General features: G+C 43.6%; 1 protein-coding gene across 2 annotated transcripts in view; it reads right to left on the bottom strand.

The window, feature by feature from the left end:
• Window positions 1-10,214: 10,214 nt before the first annotated feature.
• Window positions 10,215-22,312, bottom strand: part of LOC147464362 (UMP-CMP kinase 3-like) — a 95,082-nt gene continuing 82,984 nt past the window's right edge. For both annotated transcript variants that reach the window (XM_086514409.1, XM_086514417.1), the window contains exons 5-11: window positions 12,354-12,471; window positions 12,104-12,260; window positions 11,330-11,410; window positions 11,153-11,260; window positions 11,008-11,076; window positions 10,816-10,930; window positions 10,215-10,696 (exon numbers count right to left, since the gene is read on the bottom strand). In XM_086514409.1, coding sequence (XP_086370535.1) covers window positions 10,362-10,696; window positions 10,816-10,930; window positions 11,008-11,076; window positions 11,153-11,260; window positions 11,330-11,410; window positions 12,104-12,260; window positions 12,354-12,471 — 983 coding nt within the window. In that variant the 3' untranslated portion in view covers window positions 10,215-10,361. The remainder of the gene's footprint in view (window positions 10,697-10,815; window positions 10,931-11,007; window positions 11,077-11,152; window positions 11,261-11,329; window positions 11,411-12,103; window positions 12,261-12,353; window positions 12,472-22,312) is intronic.

The raw sequence follows: 22,312 nt of genomic DNA, 5'->3' as shown, positions 1-22,312 counted from the left end.
TCGTGATCCCTGCGATTGTCATGCGCTCTGATACCAATTGTGTGTGCACGAATGTGGTGCATGTAGAGAGAGAGATAGATAGATAGATAGATAGATAGATAGATAGATAGATTGAATTATCGTCCACGGAGGTCAGATATGACCTATGGGACCAAAAAGGGGACATTACAACGGTTGCACATTAAGCGAAAGATGACAATACATATCAGTTAAGGACTGAGGGTCCAGTAGGAAGATGAGAGAAGAAAATAGAAACCTAGGGGGAGTCAGCTGTGGGGGGAGCCGGTTTGGGATTTTGAAACTCCTGGATGATGGCTTTGCCGCCTCGATAGACTGCCCATTTGCCTTGTTTGCGGGCTTCATGTACCTTCTTGAGCTCTTCACTTTTGTGTTTGAGTTGTAGTAGAGTTAGTTCTTCTGCAATCCAAAGCTTGGTATCTTTGAGAAGACGTGATTGTTGAAGAAGCTTGAGTCGACCCTCTCGGCTTTCGAATTCAAGGATGGCTTGTCCACTTGGTATTGGCTTGTTAGGGCCTCCCGACGTGATGCACTCTATTGCATTGTAATCGAGCTTGATCGGTTGGAGAGTTTCGTTGAGGAAATTGATGCGCGCCGAGAAGTCTTTCTCGGTCGTATCCCATGCTTGAGGTAGCCCACCAATGCGGACCTTGAGGGCATTGTCTTCTTGGAGTCGTCGTTCTCGAAGTTCTGCTGCCACGCATGTTTTCACCTTCGCAATTGTTGCCGAGTGTGTTTCGACGGCCTTCACTTCGACTTCTTTCACTTTGTTGGTGGCGAGCTCGACCATGGAGTCAAATCGTGCCTCGAGCTTGCAAAGGCGATCTTTGAGGTCACGATTCTCTTCCATGACCCGGTCAAGGGTTGCTTGGAGGCGCTCGATTTAGTCAGATTTGTTCGGAGCTGCTAAAATGGTGGCAAAACTAGGCCGTGTTTTTGCGGGGGTCTTCGGGGTCGTCATGTCTGCAAGCACCGATTCACAGAGAGTCGAGCCGGATTGTTGGGGTATTTCTGTGTAATGCGGCTCAAGGCTTGTGCGGCAAACTCCGTTTCACTGATTTTCTGTGTTAAAATGGTGAGATGCCTTGTGTGGAGATCTCCCTTCGTAGAGGGTCGTTACCACAATTGAGTCGAAGCCGGCCGGGCATCAACACCCTTGGGGTCGAGGACAGGGTCGTCTTTAATCCGGTTTCGCTAATGTTGGGGTCGCTGTGTTAAAATGGTGAGATGCCTTGTGTGGGGATCTCCCTTCACAGAGATTCGTCACCACAGTTGAGTCGAAGCCGGCAACACATTTCTGCACAAAGCTGCCCGTGCTGCAGACCTCAAGCAGGTTCGAAAACCACCCTTGGGGTCGAGGACAGGGTCGGCTTTACTCCGGATTGGCAAGGTCGGCAGCAGGTCGTTGGCACAGTCGCCACTTAGGCAGCTGCGGCAGAACGTCGCCACCAGAGCAGGGCCGTGAGCTGGGGAGAGGGAGGGCGAGGTTGATGAGTAACGCCCCCCCACAGGGCTGCCCTCGCCCAGAGAGAGAGAGAGAGAGAGAGAGAGAGAGAGAGAGAGAGAGAGAGAGAGAAAGAGAGAGAGAGAGAGAGCACAAGATGTGGGTGGAGCAACTCACCACAATCTGTGAGAGAGATCCCCTTATTCTTCTATCTAGTAAATAATAAGGTATGTAGAAGTGATGGGTGTCCGACCGAGGTAAGAGGCACACCACCAATACCTCAACACATTGGTCATGTTTGATTATGGAAGAGCATGTAATCAAGAATTGACTAGAGAAGGAAAAACCCAATTGGTTGACATGATCATGGGTAAGCAAGTCTATTTCTATTTAACTTGATCTCAAGTTTGTTTTGTAGAGGTATGTTGTACTTGACGAACATAGCAAGGCTTTATATGTGATCATGTTTGGACAAAAGAGAAAGGCTCCATACGAGGCCTCTCATGAGAAAGGCTTGTGCAACACGGTGATTTTCTTTCTTTGCCAAAGGAGGCAGAGGTGCTTGACAAGATAGATGAGTGGCAAAGGTGCACCACATGGTTGACCATTTGTTACGATTCACAAAACCAACGAGAGACTCTCTTTCTTCATCTCCTACTTTTGGGGTTTAAATATATTTGTTGAAACAAGTTGGATCAATAAGCCTTTTGCATGAACGAGAGTTGCATAATCAAGTTCCAATGGGCGTAGTTATCACCGTTCAATTTGTTGTTGGCGCTCGAGAAAGGGGGGGGCATGTTGAAGTTGCTAGATCTGGAAATGAATGTTTGATTCCTTCTGACACTCAAAAACAGGCCGCACCAAGAAAAAAACTCGCAAGCCATTCCAAAAACAAAGAACACTGTTGCCATTGCAAGCAAAAGTTGGGCTTCAACTTTTTGTACCTCCTGCCAAGCCAATCCAAGACAATTCTGACCCAAGGTACCCTCCAAACTTGTTTCTGCCCAATGAGCCTTGCTTGTGGCATTTTAAAATGTTGAGCCATCCAAGGGGAGGGGCTGCAGTGGGGGTCTTCATTCTCATCAAGAGCTGCTAGAAATAGCATTCCAAAATGCACGTTGGGGGGGTGTCGTCAAGGGCTATAGGAGAAAGCATTGTCAAATGCTAGCATGCAGAGTGGCATAGCTATCGCAAAGGGACATCATGTGTGATGCTAGTATCAGGGGGCACTGTATAAAAATGCTACCTACAATAGTGCAAGAGGATCCAGTAGGGGAGGGTGCAGTAGGGGAGGGTGCACTGAGGAAAATGCCAAGGCTCTGCCAACATTTCAAAATGCAGCGGGTGTAGAGAAAGGGGAGATGGTCGTTGTCGACAGAAGGGAGGGGGTTCTCTTCACGGGTTCTCGTTGGTACAAGTGCTCAACCAAGGCTCTGATACCTTGTCAAAGTGAACGATGTGAAATCTTCCAAACCAAGGAGAGAATGCGAGAGAGAGAGAGAGAGAGAGAGAGAGAGAGAGAGAGAGAGAGAGAGAGAGAGAGAGAGAGAGAGAGAGTGTTATTAACCAACCAACCTTGGCAATGAATAATTGATGATAATACAATGGGGGCAGCGGGTTGTTTATATACCCACCTCAGTAAATTGCCCTACCTAGACTTTGACAAATAAGTAAAATAAATGCCTAAAGCCAAAATAGATATTGAAATCACATTGGGCTATTCATATGCTTCTAAATTTAAGACAAAATTGGCAGGGAGAGCATGCTTCCATGACACCAGAAAGCATGAAGGAGGCACAATGACCAGAACTAAAAAAATTGTATAATAAGCTTCCCCCTTGCTTGCTTACAACTCACATATCACATAAAAAAAATTTAACTCAAACAACACTCGTATGGGCACAAACAGTGACCCGTCAGCTAGCACTACATAGGTGATTTTCCTTGCACGTACATGTACTTGAAACACCAAGCTTAAAAGGCCACAAAATAAAATCATAAAGACTCTCATGTCACATAATGGAATCACCATATGTAAAAAAAAAACGGTTCTTCAAAATGGGTGCAACAACGTCAAGAAAATGTGATCATTTGCTTAGTTCAAAGAAAAATTAAATTTATAGCACCAAGTTGATCTATTTATGGATTAACTTTTCTACCATTTAATGAACCAATGGATGTTTTCTGAAGAGTCCCAAGGCACAAAAATAAATGAAAAATAGGGAAGTGAGGGAAAGAGGAAAAAGGGAGGAGACAAAAGCAAGAAAGAGAGAAGATGAAAGTTGCAAAATCACCTTCTACAATTAACAGTGGTTTCGTAAAATCGCCTTCTACACTTCAGAGTGACTGTCTTCCACTAGAACTGTCACATTGTCCTCAAGAAAGTGACAACTTACTCGAGGTCCTATCAAAAGAAATACCACTTTAAAAATAAAGATTCCTAGTGGAAGCCTCCTCTGATTGACCTAGAACACTCTCTCTATGCTAAAAGGCAAGAGCTTTGACAACATGAAGAATTTCTTATGTGTTACGTAGTTCTACAGCCACTTGACAAAGAATTACCATTCCATGTCTTTGTGGATGCATCACATATTGCCATTAGGGAAATTCTTATGTTGAGAATTTAAAAGGGTGGTACAAACATTCCAAATCCAAAGCCAAAGACACCTCTTCATAGTAAATAGCAGCTAGCAATATAGAAGAGTGAAGGTAAGAGACCCCCCTAAAATATACAATAAAGACAAGAAAAATAAGTTAGCTGTAAAAATGAAGAAGAAGTCTTTCAACAATAACGATAATTCCAAAGCCAAAGCCAAAGACACCTCTTCATAGTAAATATTAGCTAGAAAAATAGAAGAGTGAAGGTGAGAGATCTCTCTTTAGCCCTACAATATGACAAACCTTTTTGAATAAAATCACCACACGCTACCAAGTAGTGCAATAAATATTTAGGGAAACCTATACAGCACCTTGTAATTTGTTGAAGATTTTTGAAGCATTATATCCACTCTTTGATGATCACATGAGGCATCCAAAACCTTTCAAAAAAGTGTCACCGCCACTTTCAAAGATCACACGTTGGAGACAAGATCACTATCTCCCTCTTTTATGATATTTGTAATTTATAAAACTTGTAAAATTGCAAGTGCACCCATATATTGAAACACGGCCTATTTTGGCTCATATTCTGTACATCCATTTTTTTACCAAAATTTTAACATTTTCTCTCATTGAAATGCTTTCTTGTGTGTCACATGTTTTATGGTGTTTGTTTGCTCTCACACATTTTGAAACAACATTGCAACCCTCCTAGTAGAAGCATTCAAATTCCATAGGTTATATTTATTAAGGAGGGGATTCTCTCCCCTCCTATCCATATTTATATTAGCCTTCTACATATCTTTGGGTTTGGGGGTTTTCACTTTTTCTCTTTCCAAGTTAGTTCTCAAACGTTTCCAATGTCTTAAGTCTGTTAGCACAGACAAGAATTCCAATCATGACATTCTCACATGTGCCTAAAGAGCTTGGAAAAAAGTTGGAGCCCAAGTCACACAAATGCATTTCATTGCAAATAGAGAGATGGGTTATCGTCTCTGACACGCGGAATGGTGAAGTGTTATTCGTAGCTCACAAGTGATCTTCAATGAATCAAAGATGCACAGACAGCCCGTGAACATGTAGCCTCAATTCAAGTCACTAAACATCTCAATCTACTAGCGATGTGCCTACCTCTAATAGTGATATGCTCTTGAGAGAGCATAGTCCAATTGTCATAGGCAGTGAGGATATCTACACATATATCTCATGCCCCATAGCAGTTTGAGCCAAGATTAGACTATCTATTGGTCATCAACTGTGGAGAGCCTACCTGCTACCAAGAGGGTATTCAAATGGAAGATAGCGTGAAGTAGGAGCAGGAAATGCAATCTGAGCATAACTCGATTATGGTAAATGAAACTTGGAAACTGATATAGTTGTCAGAGAGCAAACAAGCTTTGCCTTGCAAATGGGTGTATACGAGAAAGTACACGACAGAAGATCTCAAGCCCAAGTATAAAGCTAGATTGGTTGCTAAGGGATTCAAAAAAAAGAAAGGCGTGGATTTTGATGAGATTTTCTCTCCAGTAGTCAAGATGACTACATTGCATCTTGTGCTTGGACTAGGAGCCACATAGGACATGAAGCTTGTTCAGATGGACGTGAAGATAAATTTCCTTCACAAAGGTCCTGATGAGGATGTCTAAATGAAACAGCTAGAGGGTTTTGAGGATGTCTACATGAAACAACCAAAGGGTTTTGAAGTCAAACTTGAAAAGCCTACAAGGGAAAAACTGGTGTGTAGATTACATAAGACATTGTATGGACTAAAGCAGGGCTCAAGGCAATGGTACATGAAGTTTGGTAAGTACATGCACTCCCAAGGGTAATCAAGTAGCCAAGAGATCACTGCTTGTATACCTGAAAGTTGAACGATGATGAGGATTGTATGGATAGTCAAAGATCCACGTCTCGCTATGTTTTCCTATTTGCTAGAGCAGTCATTTCATGGAGATCATGATATCAAAATTGTACATCATCTTCCACCACAAAGGCAGAGTAGGTACGTGGCAGTTTCTAGTGTTAGCAAGGAAGCTATGTGGTTAGCTCGTCTAATGGGAGATCTTGGCATTACTTAAACTTTAGAGTTGCATTATGATAGAGTGCAATTGTGCTAGGAAAGAACCTTGTGTTTCATCCAAGTCAAAACACATAGAAGTCTGTTATCATGTGATACGAGACATATTGGCTACCAAGCGCATTGAGTTAGTTAAGGTTCATACGAATGACAACCCTATAGATGCTCTCACGAAGAGCCTACCCTCATAGTTGTTTGCACATTGCATGGAGATGATGGGTGTAGGGTGAAGCCATTCATAGGCCACTTGGACCACGTTGACCTTCAAGTGGGAGATTCTTAGGTTTTTAGGCCAACTGGTCGGACACCCATCACACTAATCGTACTAACCTTATCTATGCTTTTGATTGTATAGAGCAATGAGGAGTAGTGATGCGATTCTATTTCTCACTAAGAGATCCATCAACACTCTATGTCTACTCTTCTTCTCCCTCTCACTCCGCATGCACCGCGCACTCTTCATGGACTATGACTTGAGACAAAAAGAAGGTAATCTATATCAAGATGACATATCCACACTAGAATGACGATTAGTTTTTGTGTCCACTTGTTGCTCTTATTTTCGAAACCATTTATCAAAATATATTGACCCCAAGCCACCCATGCAAACCTTGAAAAGAATTGGATCCTCATAAGGATCCACTCCTCATGCTGAGTATTTGTGATATATCTCACGAAAGAGAAATTTTTCCTGAAGTAGAGCTAGTGAGAGGATTTGTGAAATATCTCACAAAAAATGCATGTTATGAAATAGACACTTACACTTTCTTAATGAAAACAACAAGACAAATAACCCTTAATACACCCAAAAAAAAAATAAAAAAATTTTGGGAATTGCATGAGGGAGTTATGCACCGACTAGTTAAGCAGAATCTACTATTAGAGCAAGACGTCTTCCTCTGTATATAGATTCTTGTATGTGGTGGGTATGTTTAGGCTCTGTAAGAAACTCCTTAAGAGCTCTACCATTCTCTACTCTACTCTTATAATAGCTTAACCCCTATTGCATAGTGGGTGTATAGAGATTAAGACTTTCATGCATGAATTTGTCCCTCTATCATAGTCACATACACAACCACTACGTACTTATGTTCACTCTTAGTTTGCACAACTCCCAACCTACATGACTTTAAGCCTTTTAGTGAAAGGCTCCAGGGCTATGGTGGATGCCAACGACTACAAGAAGTCATAGCGAGGTAAGGAAGCACAAAGGAAGAAGTGGAAGAGAGAGAGAGAGAGAGAGAGAGAGAGAGAGAGAGAGAGAGAGATTCGACTGAGTAAAAATAGAATACCAATGTGTATATTGTATTAATTAAAAAAAGGCCTTTACATGTATAGGTTTGGTATTTACCATGCAAACTCTACTAGAACTGGACTTTTCCTATTTATGCCTTAAGGCTTAGTCCCGCAGGCCTTGGTAGATGGTATCCCACGGACAACCTTAAGCTTGGAACCCAACATTTAGATGGTATTGTGTTTTTTATGCCTATGATGTGCAAGATCTCTCTGTTTATGAAGAGCAAAGACTTAATAGCACGATTAGTCTCACTCAAAAGTTATAATCTAATGGGCACTTGTACAAGCACGCTTATCCTTATCACTTGCTCCTTTCGACAAGGAACTAGCCTCATGAAAATCAAGTCGTCTCTAATGTGTTAGTGTCATTCTCTAAGTGTGAGAATGTTTAAAGTATTACAACTAACAATTTTGATTCTCAAGTAAACCAAAACTAGAGTGCTTCATTAGTTGCATTGTAGTGTCAGTGCATAGGAGCACGATGACAGTCTGAAGCAGATTAAAGTTCTAGTTCTGTCTTAACACATTTATTGAGAGAGAGAGAGAGAGAGAGAGAGAGAGAGAGAGAGAGAGAGAATGGACTACACAGAAGCCAGAAATAGAAGGGTGAGATGTTGGATGTGGTGGTAGACATTGATGCCACCCTGGTGTATCCTGTAAGAGGTGGCCAGACTCGAGTTGTCGGAGGAGGCCCTAGGTACAGAGTACAACCTTGTTCATGAAGCCCTCGAGTTCTTGGCTGCAATGTAAAGGCACACAACACGAGGTTGGCCGAAGCCCTCGTCCAAGAGATCCAATAGTAAGGCTACCCTTTCAAACAAATAAAGCTAGAGGCATTCTCTATACCAGACAGCATGTTCGGCAAGAAGATTCTCAAGGCCTCTGAAAGGGGCTTACCGGGCCATCTTCGTGGATGACGATCGTTGCAACATCCTGCAAGGATTGCTACATGCATGATCTCTCTCCGTATGGTGCCTTGGATCTCTCTCTCTCTCAACCGCGACAACATCAAAGGTGGCTCGTCTTGCCATGCTTTTGTCAAGAAACTCCGTTGTGATGATGGCTCGCTCTCTATCTCAGAAAGCAGTGGCCTTCAATTACATCATGAGACAAGACTTAGGAGAGTCTTCATGAGGTGATCTTACTTATTAGGCTTGTCTTCGTGTGTGTGAGGGCAACATGGAGCTTAGACGTCAAAGGTGAGTGTGTGGTCATGTTCTCTCTCTCTCTCTCCCCTTTTATTTTTAATTTGGCACATAAAACATGTAAAAGGTAAGCAGCCTCTACACTAAGTAATCACCCATACACACTTGCAATTTTTCTTTCATCATGCCAATGAGATTTTACTCACAACACATAGATGCTTCAAGATACTATATGATCCTACTCAATAAACTCAATCCTTCCATCAATCGCTAACGTGAGCTAGCTATCAGATCATTTCTCCAGCTCCTTTTGGAACCGCTGTGAGAAATCATCATTCACATCATCGTCATCCCAATCATCCTCCCATTGTTACCATTTCTCCAGCTCCTTTTGCTACCATTTCCGTCCAGTGAAGGGTTGCTCTCTCTCTCTCTCTCTCTCTCTCTCTCTCTCTCTCTCTCTCTCTCTCACACACACACACAGGCAAAGACAAACCTTCAGAGAAACCTCCGAACTGTTGTCTGCAAGCTGTGCACGCAGCAACAGGTACAATTTGACACAAAAACCAATAAATTCAGGCTGCGTGTGATTGCACACTATGTGGGAGGCCAAAATTGAGCATATCTCAATCGAGCAATCTGCTGTAGCAAAACAGGGTGAATGGCTGCGGTTACTGACCAGCGAGCAGCAGTGAGTGCACAGTTTGCAATTTCTAGCGCGCAGTTGGGTTGTGCCAAGGGCCGTCAGAGCAGATGGGGGACGTGCTGAATATGCGCAGGGTACAGACGCGGCACAACAAGAGGCTCCCGCAGGGTGATGGCAGGTCGCACAGGTATGTGGGTGCTTGTTGAGAGTCCAGGTGCGCGCACAGCACACAATAGCATTGCCTACTTGGATCCATCTCTGAACTACTGTGTCTCTCTAAACCTCTGTCCTGCCTTTCTGAACCTCCCAACTGCTCTCGGACTGCTGCCTCTGTATAGTTACGGCTTTCTTTTTCACGGCTTCTATTAACAGCTTTTCACGGCTTTGTTTTTCTAATTTAATTTGAAGCTCTACCACGTGGTGGCTTCTACAGAGAAAAGAGCCTTTGGCTCACCAAGTAAAAAGCTCTGACCACGTGACCACGTGGAGGCTTGAGAGCTCTAGAATTCAAAAGAGACTCCTACGCTAACGAAGTAATCAAGGTAACGAAGTAAAGAAAAGAGCCTTTGGCTCACCAAGTAAAAAGCTCTGACCACGTGGAGGCTTGAGAGCTCTAGAATTCAAAAGAGGCTGCTACGACTAACGAGTAAAAATACATAGTTAAGATATCAACCTTTGGTAGTCATTATCCCAAACATAAATGCTTGCACTTGTGACTGGCAATTCACCGGTGCACAACACATTATCAATCAGTATGGGCAGACATTCAATGTAGTGCAAACATTGACTAAAATCTGGAGTCTCTAAGTGCACCCATACTCTAAAGACATCAAACCCCTATGACTGGTACTAGAATCTTCATTGACAAAACGGGCAATGCTTTAAAATGTCAAGTGCTCCTATCCTTGATTGTTTGGAAAATATATGGGGATTATTGCAGCAAATTTGTGCTCCCACTTAGCAAACTCTTCACAAGGGACTAGATTGCAATGCCCAAAACAACCCTTTGCGAGGGACTGGATTTCTCTCAAAAGAAGAGTTGTGGTTGATCAATGCTTATCATGAATTATGTGATATGTAAAATTATGGACAAATATAGTAACTGTGTTGTAAGAAATACAATGTACAATGCAGTGCTCAACACCCTTTCCTGGCATCCTTGCCTTTCTTCGCCTTTCGATATGGTCTATGACGAGGACTTTTAGACCTATGGAAATGAACATTTTTCCATACAAGCATTCCTCCACTGTCTGGTTTGCGCTCCCAAACCCTGGTCTCATTGAATGCTTCTACAGATGGGACTCCATCCATTGTTGTGCTTTGACGCAGTCTTGTATAAGTTACAAGTGCAGCATCGTCCCCGACTAGAGTTACCTTGGGTGAGGAAATCTGTGATTGAGAAGAAAGTGCAGGAAACATCCTTCCTATATCAAAGTAGAACTTGTGAAATGCAAGCCCTTCCACAAGATGGCCTGCAGTTCGAAAAAACTATTTAAGCACAGCATATTTTTCTTCAGATGATACTGTACCCTCAATTTACCAAAAGAAGTTAAACCGCTAACTATGTCTCAGACAAAACGATGATTCCTACCGTGTGATTCGGGTTCAAAAGCTGTTAACGCAGGGTCACAAAGTCGCTTGTAGACTGCATAATCCCCAACATCAATGCATTGCAAAAGCTCCTTTGTCAGCCGAAGCAAATCTTCCTGCTCCAAGGCAGTAACAAAGTTCGGATAACAGAACAAAGTTGTTCGCCATCGTTTAATCTGGAGAAGGTACTGACCTCAACAAAAGGTGTAAACAAAGGCTTTAGGCTCTTGAAGATGTCCTCTATGTCCCTTGTTGCATCAATCTTGAAAAGGCAAGAAAGTAGGATTGGGGAGTTGTTGCTTGCAGCAGGCCAAATTCCAAACAATCTTATCAATTACCTTTTGAAGCTTTCCCCTCTCCTTATAGAACTCCACAACTGGAAGGCTTGATTCCACAAACACTTTAAATCGTTTCCTTATGGTGTCAATGTTGTCATCAGCTCGCCCCTAGAAACATCGTTAAACAGTCTTTCATCTGAAAGATCATAATGATAACCATGGAGCTCATGTTCGTACCTGATTCCTATTCATGATACGCCTTTCCATCTCTTCTTCTGTGCAATCAAAGAAAATGACAAACTCTGGCTCTATCCCAGTCTGTATAAGGTTGACACCAGAAACATATCTCAGAAACCATGTGAATTTCTCTGTAGCTAGTTCTTTATCAGTGTTACCAGATAATGCTTTGCAAAACCTCGTGAAGGCTTTCATGAGAGTATCCTGACCTAAATTGATCTTGCAAAGAATGGGTGCATGCCTGCTATTAATATTGCAGGAAATGTCCACCATGATATAGCACTTTAAGCAATGTCTTAACGCCTTCATTATTTGAGGCACACCACCAAAGTTGGCAATGTTGTGGAGAATCATGTAAGACCTCCTTGAGGTCCACAACAAGGAAGATAGGAGGACTAGCTAGCATTCCACAACGAGAAGCTCAGCTAGAGTGTTTGCTACTTACTCCATTAATTTGTAATAATGATACAGCCTCTGTTATCAGGGGCAAAAAATGCCAAGGATTTGGATGGGAGTATGAAACATTGAACAAGGAATGGTTAGATGGAATGAGACTCCATAGAAGGGGAGTGGCCATCCAGTACATGAAATTCCAGCATGAGATGATGCGGGGCCAAATAATATGTGAGGGCTTCACACATCATGCAGCATGTACATGATTTATGCATGATCTATCAATGTACGGCCCTATCGTTTTGATAAGAAAGCCAAACATAGAGCAACATGCTGCCGTACAAGCACATTAAAAAGTTTTTCTTATGGAAACAAACTTACAACAGTCTCAAATGCAGCACGGTTCTCTTCATTTCTGGGAAAACCATCTATTAAAAAATTGTCGTTGCCACTTTCTTTCATTGCCTTTTGTAGCAACTTCACTGTTACTTCAGAGGGCACAATCTTTCCTTCTTTTATGGTATTCTGAATCATAGCCCTACAGTCAGTTTTGCAGCTGTCAAACACCAACTGTTGTATAGACTATTTCAATCAGGATGTACATAAAAGGCCCAGGGAAAATAAAACTCACCCATATTGGGAGCCTGATCTAATTTCGGCACGCAGAAGGTCTCCAGCGCTAAGGTGCGTAAACCCATAATTCTTGACGATTTTTGAACATTGGGTACCCTTTCCACTACCAGGTCCACCTGTTGAGTGACTCTTTAAGTCAAACAAATTTTACTGACATTCTGTGACAGGTAGAATCTCACACATTTTCAAAGCACATTGCTCTGCCACTCTTAATTAAAATAGCAAATACATGGATCAAATTTTAAAGGTGTGATTTAACTCAAAATGGACTGGTGAAGAGGCATTGTATTATTCCATGTTACTACAGAATAGTAAGAAACATTTTCCTCCACCCTGCCTCTCTCATCCTCCTATCCTGCACGAGTATGCATGTCCTTTCTGCTTGCTTGTTCTGGCAATACCATTGTTGCCACCAGAAGTAGCCCCTCCTCTCCCTATATTTCTATCATTGTCAAGGTTCAGGGTTGGGGGGCTGAGCATCCTGGCCCTCCATCTGCAGCCCATTACTGGTCGGAATTTCAGCATGCACCGACAGATGTACGACATGTCAGCACCCAGAAACTCTGGTAGTGCTCTACCACTCAGATGCAATGATTGCGTGCCAAGTCAGCAGCACCTGTTCCACACCTGAGAGCTCTGCTCGCCATTGGCATGGTGCCACCTCAGCACACGTAATCTGTCTCGGCTGGATTCTGCACATGCCCATTGCAAGCTCCTGCGCCTGTACCCGGTCACTGCTGGCCACTGCTGTGCCTCCTCCTAACAAATTAGTACTGGGCCCCCTCTCCAGGACCCTTGACACAATAAAACTCCCAGCCAGCTATTCTGTGTTTAGAAAGGAGACAAAAAAATCCACTTTCTGAAATGGACCCTTGGCCCTGACATCCTTGTTACTTAAATGTCTACCTTGTCTAGACAGACAGAAAATGGCCTTCTAAGATGCAACAAATGAAAAGAATGCACCAACCTCATAGCATCAGTTCCATTTCCTTGACTAAATTACGAGGACAGGTTTGTTTTCCCATGGTTGTTTTCTGCAAAGAGACATCTAGATATACAATCTAACAGTGCGGGTAATGAGAGTTCAACGGAGGCATACGCGTCTAAGATTAAAATAATGTGTACCTTTTCACCTGGTAAAAATTAAGCCAAATACTTTGGAAAAACTAGCTATCCATCCCAATTGCATATACGTTTTCAACTTCCTAGGCTGTCTGAGGCCATGTTAAACTACTAAAAGTCATTTAGGGGACTGAAATTTTTCATCTGCCTCATCCTCAATAAAATATATAAAACAAAAAATCATCTATTAGGAGTTGGATAGATACATACAATGAAAAGGGAACAACCAAACAGGTGGCTATAATGCCACCAAAAAGAGCCACATTCCAGCGTGAAAGGTCCTGGTCGCCACGGATTGAGAAAGGCAGCCACACCGCTGCAAGCTGTCAAAGCTGCCCTAGACTCTGTCATACTGGACACAAGGTGTGGTTCAACTCTAGCCACAGGTATCATAGTCTCAACAACAGACATTGGAAGATAAGAAAGCTCCAAGCTCTCTATACGAACCAAAGGGAAGGGCTGCAGATCAGCTCCCACCATACATCCTGCTCTGGCCCCAAGACTGCATAGAAAGGTCCAGGAGTTGCGAATGGTGGATATGGGGGGAAGCTATGATGGCATTGAGGAACAACCAGCATATGCCAAGTGGTGACTTAGGGCATACCCAAGTAGGACTGCCATGCCTTGTAGAGGTGTCAGCTCAAAAGAGGTGTCCTGACCATCATGGTCTCCCAGGAGATCCCATAGAGCCACCAGATACCGTGCAGTTGGACTATAAGCAATACTGTAAGCACCACGGGCTCAATCTCTCTAACGTATAGTGCATTCTAGTATGGCGGTATGGCCTTGTAGAGAAATGCTGCAATGATATTCCCACCCCTCAGGGAAAGAGAAAAACACTAGATAGAAATGGAATAATATTGTCACATGCACATAACCCAGACAAGTAGTAGCTCCTGTCACAAAGTGCTGAAGTGACGGACAGCAGAAACCCTAATTTCTGCCAAAAACCCTAAAATTCCTGCAAACCCTAATTTCTGCCAGAAACCCTAATTTCCGGAAATCGCGGAGGCTAAAAATAATAATAATAATAAAAATAAATAAATGATGAGCGACGCGAATTTTGCTTTTTTTTTTATTAAAAAAAAAAAGAAAAAGACTCTAAGAGAGAGAGAGAACTGATGCTTTTTATTTTAAAAGCTTTTGGGGCTCTGCTTTTGGGCATCCCTTGTAACCTTTAAATTAGTGGTGAGGGCCTCACTTCTCAGAGCATCTGGACGCAGAGTCTGAGAGTGAAACCCTAACCGCTCTCTTGTACTTTGATGATTGATTAATACAAAAAGAAATACCGAAAGGGGCGCCAATCTTTGGGGCCAATATCTCTAGGCACGGAACTCCGCCGGGCCAGTGCAAATCTATTGTGATCTGTGAATTGTTTTGAAGTGGTTATTTGGTGCTGTCGCGGTTGATTCTTGACTTGGAGTGTCCAAGTCTGTTACAGTGGTATCAGAGCACAGCCGATTTCTCTTCTACGGGAAATCCGATCCCCGAAATTTTTTTCCGCGGCACCTATGGCTTCAGGCAATGATCAGTCAACTCCCTCTGTATCTAGAGATGCGGGCTGGGATCACAACGAAGATTCAAACAGAGAGTATGGTCCGCCTCGGCCTAATCAGGCGGAGCAACGAGATAGAGCGTCGTCAATTGATTGGCGATGCAACAAAGATGATGCTCAATTTTGCCAAGGACCCAAAGATGGCAAAATATATGAACCAGACCTCTTTGGAAGAGGTACAGATGGAGTGGCAGAGAACCACAACACCACTCCCGAAACCCGCTCTCAAGAAATCTTCTGCCTCCAAGAAATATACGGAGAAGGAACTAGAGAACGTGGTTGATGCATGGATTGCTCAGCTTTTCGACGTGCAAAAGAAAGGCAAAAAGCACAGCAAAAAGCACGGCAAAAAGCAGAAGAAAGGCACTGACTTCCCGGGATATTTGGGTCGTCGGTCGACATTTGACAAGGCAAAGAAACAGAAGAAGCGTGTTCGATTTGAAGGAGTACCCAGTTCTTCTTCTTCTTCTTCTTCTGACAGTTTTCTAGCTCTTCAGATTCGAGCGAAGAAGACAGAAAAGGTAAAAAGCGAAGAAAGAAACAAAGCTTCGGAAAGGGCAAGAAGAAGGCTACATCTCGCCCAGAGACTGACAGTTCTACTGAGGACTCGTCTACAGACAGCTCAGATTCCGATGACGGAAAGTTTTATGCGAACAAGAAGAATTTTTACAAAGCCAACCAATATGACTTTCTTGAAGATAAAAGCAAGAAAGTCCGAGAGTTTAAGGAAGGTGGCCACTCGATCAAGTTTGATACTTTTCTGGATACTCAGATGCTTCGAAGGCTTTGTCTTTTATACAGTAGTTTGACATCGCTTTCGCGGGAGGACGCTATTCAGAGCACTCCAAGATTCGGAGAGCTGCCTCTTACTTTAAGAGGAATGCTCGTACTTGGTGGTCCACGCTTCTTTTAAACAAGACTCCGCCAGTTAAATGGCTGAAATTTAAGAAGCTTTTTATTTCTTCTTGGTTGACGCAAGAATATGAACGAGATGTACGAGCTGCTTGGAACCATCTTCGGATGACCAAGAAAGATACAATCAATGCTTATTGTGAAAGATTCTGGAGCTCTTCTACCCGCCTCTTCATTCAAGAAGATCTCGTTCAGAGAACAGATTGAGCGGTTTACCTTGGGTCTACCTACAGAGATCCGAGATCACTGCTTGGAACAGAAGTCAACTTCTATTCAGGAGTTGATGAGTCATGCGAAGCGGGGCTTTGCCATTCACTCTGGCAGTCTGACCTACCCCACAGATGAGGCCATGACACAACAAGCCGAACAGACTTCTGGGAATGAAAGTAGAAAGAAAAAGACCAACCCAGAGAAAAATGATGCACGACCCAAGCTTACTCCTGAGGAGAGAGCTCGCTTCATCCGAGAGGGAAAGTGCTTTGGATGCGGGGAACATGGACATATCTCCGCAAAGTGCCCTATAAAGGCACAGAAAGAACAGAATGATAAAGATGACCACAGGTCTGAGAGTTCGAGAGCAGCTGAGGAATGTGGCAGAAAAGGCAGATAGAAAAGCAAAACTGGTACCACATGGCGTGGGACCTGCACCGAATCTAATGAATGAAAGTACAAACTTTGCCGCTTTTGGGGCAAAGTGAAGGATCAGGAAGCTCTTTTTGAAGGAGCCAAGGCCAACTTCTTTTCACTTGGAATTGGCGGCTCGACTTGGAATTACGCCCGACAGACTGACGCCACAGGCGGAGGTAGTTCGACTGGCACCCGGATGGGATGTTGCCATTACACCGAGCATTGGCAAACTTTGTTTGCAATGACAGGGGTGTTCAAGGCATGCGAGTGACGTTCTACTCGGGATCCCTTGGTACCACAAGAACTACGCCGTGGTTGACTATCGGGCCGAGAAAGCAACTTTGATAAATGAAGGGCTTAGAGATTGTACTTGATGAACTTCAGTTTCTTACTCATTCTTTTGGAAGAGAACTGAACGATGGATAAAGGTTGAATATGTTTTGACCTGATCAAAAGAACGCTAAGATTTTTCTCCACACTCATGCCAATTGCTTTTCAGCGGGCCTGAAGATCAAACCATGGATCTGATACCTAGAAGCATGCCACCAAATCGGCCACCTTATCGTGTGAGCCGAGCACAGAATGAAGAGATTACGAACCAAGTGAAAGACCTCTTGGAAGCCTAGTACTTCATCGTATTGCTCTCCAGTGTTGTTGGTTTTGAAGAAAGACGGATCTTGGAGAATGTGCATCGATTATAGCACTCTCAACGAAATCACCATCAAGAACAGATTTCCGATTCCTAGGATCGATGATATACTCGACAAGTTACAGGGATCCTCGTGCTTTAGCAGGATTGACTTGAAGAGTGGATATCATCAGATCAATATATCGCCAGGAGATGTCTACAAGACTGCTTTTCGGACGACTTTTGGGTTATTTGAGTTTTTGGTGATGCCTTTTGGCTTAACCAATGCTCCTGTGACATTTAACCGGATGATGGACAGGATTTTTCGAGAGTACAGGCTATTTGCTAGCACTTTCTTTGACGACATCATTGTTTTCTCCAAGAATGAGGCAGAACACAGAGATCATCTGCTTCAAGTCTTTCAAGCATTACGAGATCACACGTTAGTGATTAATGCAAAGAAAAGTGAATTTTTCCTACCAGAGATACACTTTTTGGGACACATTGTGTCAGCATAGCAGGAGTGCAAATGGACCCGGCCAAGATAGAGACTATCCGTGATTGGCCCGATTTGAGGAATGTCCATGAAGTTAGAAGCTTCTTGGGACTGTGTTTGTACTACAAGCGGTTCATACGAAAGTTTGCAGAGGTTGCTTCCCCTTTGCATACCTTGACACAGAAAGGAGTACCTTTTTCGTGGGGACCCACAGAGGTGACTGCCTTTCGGACATTGAAAGAAAAATTGACTATAGGACCAGATTTGACTTTGCCGGACTTGCAGAAGTCATTTGAAGTATTTTGTGATGCTTGTGGTCGTAGTCTGGGTGCGGTCTTGATGCAAGAAGGCCATGTCATAGCTTACGAGAGCCGTTTGTTCTCTAGGCCGGAGATGACAGCATAGATCTATGAGAAAGAGCTTTTGGCGGTTATCCATGCTCTTACTCAGTGGCGGCATTACCTACTCGGAGCGGATTTTACTGTCTTTACAGACCATCAGAGTTTGCGCTACTTCTTGTCACAGAAGCAGCTTTCGGAAAAGCAGATGCGGTGGGCGAACATCTTGTCATAGTTCCACTTCCAGATTGTCCATGTGCAGAGACAGAAGAATGTGGTGGCAGATGCTTTGTCTCGGAAACCGTTGGTTCTAGCTATTTCCGCGATACATCATAGGAGCTTCGAGGATATGGTCGATCAGTATGCCACAGATACAGATTTTGCAGATATTTTCACACGGATACGGGATGGGGAGACAGTAGTGGGATACTCCCTTCGGGAAGGCTACTTGATGAGAAAGACTATGTTGTGTGTTACACAACCGTTGAGGGATAAGGTTATGACTGAATGCCACTGTCCACCTTTTACGGGTCACCGCGGCATTGCTACCACCATGAAAGGGGTAGAGAGATACTTCTTTTGGCCGTGACTCAAGAAGGATGTGGAAGAGTTTGTGCGCAGTTGCTTGGTATGCCAGAAGGTCAAGTTTGACACGCATAAGGCACAGGGATTGTTACAGCCTTTACCCGTACCCACCCACCCCTAGGAAAGTATTGCAATGAATTTCATTTTTGATCTCCCGAGAACACAGAAAGATCACGATGATTTTCCGATTACATGGCACGTCTGAGACGATTGTCTCAGACAGAGACCCCAGATTTATGAGTTTGTTTTGGAAGGCAATTTGGGAGAACATTGGCACGCAGTTGCAGTTCTCGTCATCGTTCCACTTGCAGACTGACGGGCAATTTGAGATTGCCAATTCAGTGATTTTAGATTTATTGAAGTCTTGTATCTCGGATCAGAAGACTCAATGGAAAAAGAACTTACCTTTGGTGAAATTTTCCTATAATAACACGATACACTCTTCAACGGGGAAGACGCCATGTGAGATTGTTGAAAGTGCTGCGAAGGTTCCATCCTTCCTGAGCACAAAAGATTAGATATTTGAAGCGGATGAATATTCGCGAGATTTGGATACGGCTTTTGCCAAGGTTCGCGAGACTTTGCAGGAGTCTCAAGAACGACAGAAAAAGGCAGCGGATCGCCATCGTCGCGACTTGAAATTGAAGGAGGATGATTGGGTGCTCTTACTTTTGAGAAGGCACGCCTAAGAAAGAAAAAGGGAAAGAAGAGGCTTTTTCCAAACCTTAGTATGCGATACTACGGACCTTTCCAGATAATTGAAAAGATAAATGATGTCTCCTTCCGATTGAAACTGCCAGATACTTGGAGGATTCACAATGCATTGCATGTGAGTCTCTTGAAACCTGTTAAGGGTAATGTGCCTGATGATGGGGAGCCTGATGAGCAACCCGTAGTGGAAGAAAAGGAGGAGATCCTTGTTCGTGAACAGATTTTGACACATAACGATACGAAGAAAGGTAAAGTCCGAAGGCGGGTTCTTGGTTTAGTTCAAGAACTTTCCTGCATTTGATGCGAAGTAGATGGAGAAGGAGGACCTAGCAGATACTCCTCGGATTGTGAAACTTTACCTCGATGTTTTGGTTTAGCATAGTCTACTCCAAACGGAACCCAAAAACTCAGCTTGGCCGAAGATCTGGTGTAGTGGGATGCACAAGAGGTGAGTTACTCCGCTCCTTTGTCAACAGATGCCTTGATTTTGATACTAAAGTCACTGATGTCTCTTTGAGCTTCAAGGATACTGAGAGCTGACAGTATTCTGCTGGATGACTTTATGAAATGGAATTCCTGATTATGATACTGATTTGTTCTTGACTTCTTGTGAGTGCAAGAACTGACAGACGAAATGATTGCAACATTTTGGTCTGATTGATCCCGAATAGACATGGTTGCAATAGGGGTTAGTCAATCGGACATCGATGAGGTCTCGATTGGACCTAGATGTGATTGCTAGCTACATTGCCGATAAATCATGGTCTAGGATCCGAATGAATGTTAAATGTCATGTGATGTCCTGTGATGTCTCGTGATGTCCTGTGATGTCGTGTGATGTGACTGTCGATTTTGTACATGTGCTAGATGTGTGTTCCTAGTACGTAGGTACTAACAGTCAGTGTCTGCTAAGACGGTTTATGGATTTTGTCGGTTTTGCAGGCGTAATCGCGGTCGATTACAATGATTTCAAGAGGGGGGTATGTCACAAAGTGATGACGTGACGGACAGCAGAAACCCTAATTTCTGCCAAAAACCCTAAAATTCCTGCAAACCCTAATTTCTGCCAGAAACCCTAATTTCCGGAAATCGCGGAGGCTAAAAAAAATAATAATAATAAAAATAAATAAATGATGAGCGACGCGAATTTTGCTTTTTTTTTTTATTAAAAAAAAAAGAAAAAGACTCTCTAAGAGAGAGAGAGAACTGATGCTTTTTATTTTAAAAGCTTTTGGGGCTTTGCTTTTGGGCATCCCTTGTAACCTTTAAATTAGTGGTGAGGGCCTCACTTCTCAGAGCATCTGGATGCAGAGTCTGAGAGTGAAACCCTAACCGCTCTCTTGTACTTTGATGATTGATTAATACAAAAAGAAATACCGAAAGGGGCGCCAGTCTTTGGGGCCAATATCTCTAGGCACGGAACTCCACCGGGCCAGTGCAAATCTATTGTGATCTGTGAATTGTTTTGAAGTGGTTATTTGGTGCTGTCGCGGTTGATTCTTGACTTGGAGTGTCCAAGTCTGTTACACTCCTATTTCTAGGGTTTAGGTTAGCCTAGAAAGTGTTCTTCCACCCTGTGAGCCTGTACGCAAGACGTGCATGTCCAAGCACTTAAAGTAGTTGCATACCCTCTGATTGCACAAGCCATTAGTACCTGAGCATAAGCATTTAACCCCGCATAAGCAAATCACTGCATACGAACCATCTCTTGTGCGCATGTGAACCACCTCTGATAAGGCCTTAAATATTAATAAGTGACTTTTCATCTTCCAAATCGTGGGGGTTGAATAGAACTGATGCAGTCCTTCGGGCACTAGGAGAAGGCAGAAGAGGCAGAAGAAGAAGCAATACCTGCAGCAGCGCCTCTTCTCAGCAGTACCAGCGTTTTGGATCTCAACAGTACCGGCGTTTTTGCATCAGATCCTCAACACAGGAAAGCACGATACATACACTCGAGGATCGCGTGTAAGGCCCAAGATGAGGAAATCGCACTACTCAAGAAAGAGCTTGCAGAGGTGCGATCGCAAAATGTCCTCGAAGAGGGAGAGCTTCAACCCTCTGTCATTGAAGAGCTTAACACGATCAAGGAACAAGTACAAGCCATCAAAGAAGGTGGGGAGCAACAAAAAGAAATGACAACCTCGTGGGTAGATGTCATCACAAAGACCCAACAAAAAGCAGAAAAGGCCAAAAAATGGATCGAGATTGTCAAGAAAGGAAAAGGCAAGGAAATAACCCCCACCCCCACACCAACCATCATCAACTTGACACTAGAAGAGAAGCAAAGGAGACGTGTGCGGGCCTTACACGTAAGGATATGTGGCCTCAGAGACCAAGATAATGTGGATAAAGAGGTGAAAGAACTCATGACTCTGGTGGGGATCAACGAGCAGACGCATAAGAGGGCTTGGAGAGTGGGCACTAAGAAAAGTGGGAACAACGGAGAAACCTCGCAGGAAAGGGCACTCATTCTCCACTTCCCCTCCATGGAAGCGAAGGACTTCTTGAAGAAGAGACCGACTCTAAAAAAGACTGGCATCTTTCTTGGAGATGACCTCACCCTCTCGCAGATTGCTCATATGCAAGAACTAATGCCGGAAATTAGAGTAGCAAGGGAAAAGGGAAAGATTGCTTTTTACAAGGATGGAAAGGTGGTGATATTGGAGAGACGCCCTGCATGACGATGCGAGACCTATGGGACCACACTAAAGATGGCAACCTGGAATTGTAATGGGTCACTCCGTCTTGATGTAGGGGCCTTTGAGGATAGCTAGAGATCATTTTCTACTCTGAGACGCATCAAGCACCTAGGCAATCCATGCCACAAGTGAGCGGATATAGATGGGAGATAGCCTGCAGACAAGAGACCAGATCGGAGCATCGAGGACGAGGCTCACGGAGAGTGGCAATTCTATTCAGGGAGGAGTTGCAGCCACTGATACATATAGCACGCAAGGATGAACAGGCTAGGTACATGTGGGTG

This window comes from Adiantum capillus-veneris, chromosome 1 (assembly GCF_014529385.1).
Source record: "Adiantum capillus-veneris isolate H3 chromosome 1, ASM1452938v2, whole genome shotgun sequence".
NCBI lineage: Eukaryota > Viridiplantae > Streptophyta > Polypodiopsida > Polypodiales > Pteridaceae > Adiantum > Adiantum capillus-veneris.
This window is presented reverse-complemented; position numbering and strand designations above follow the sequence as displayed.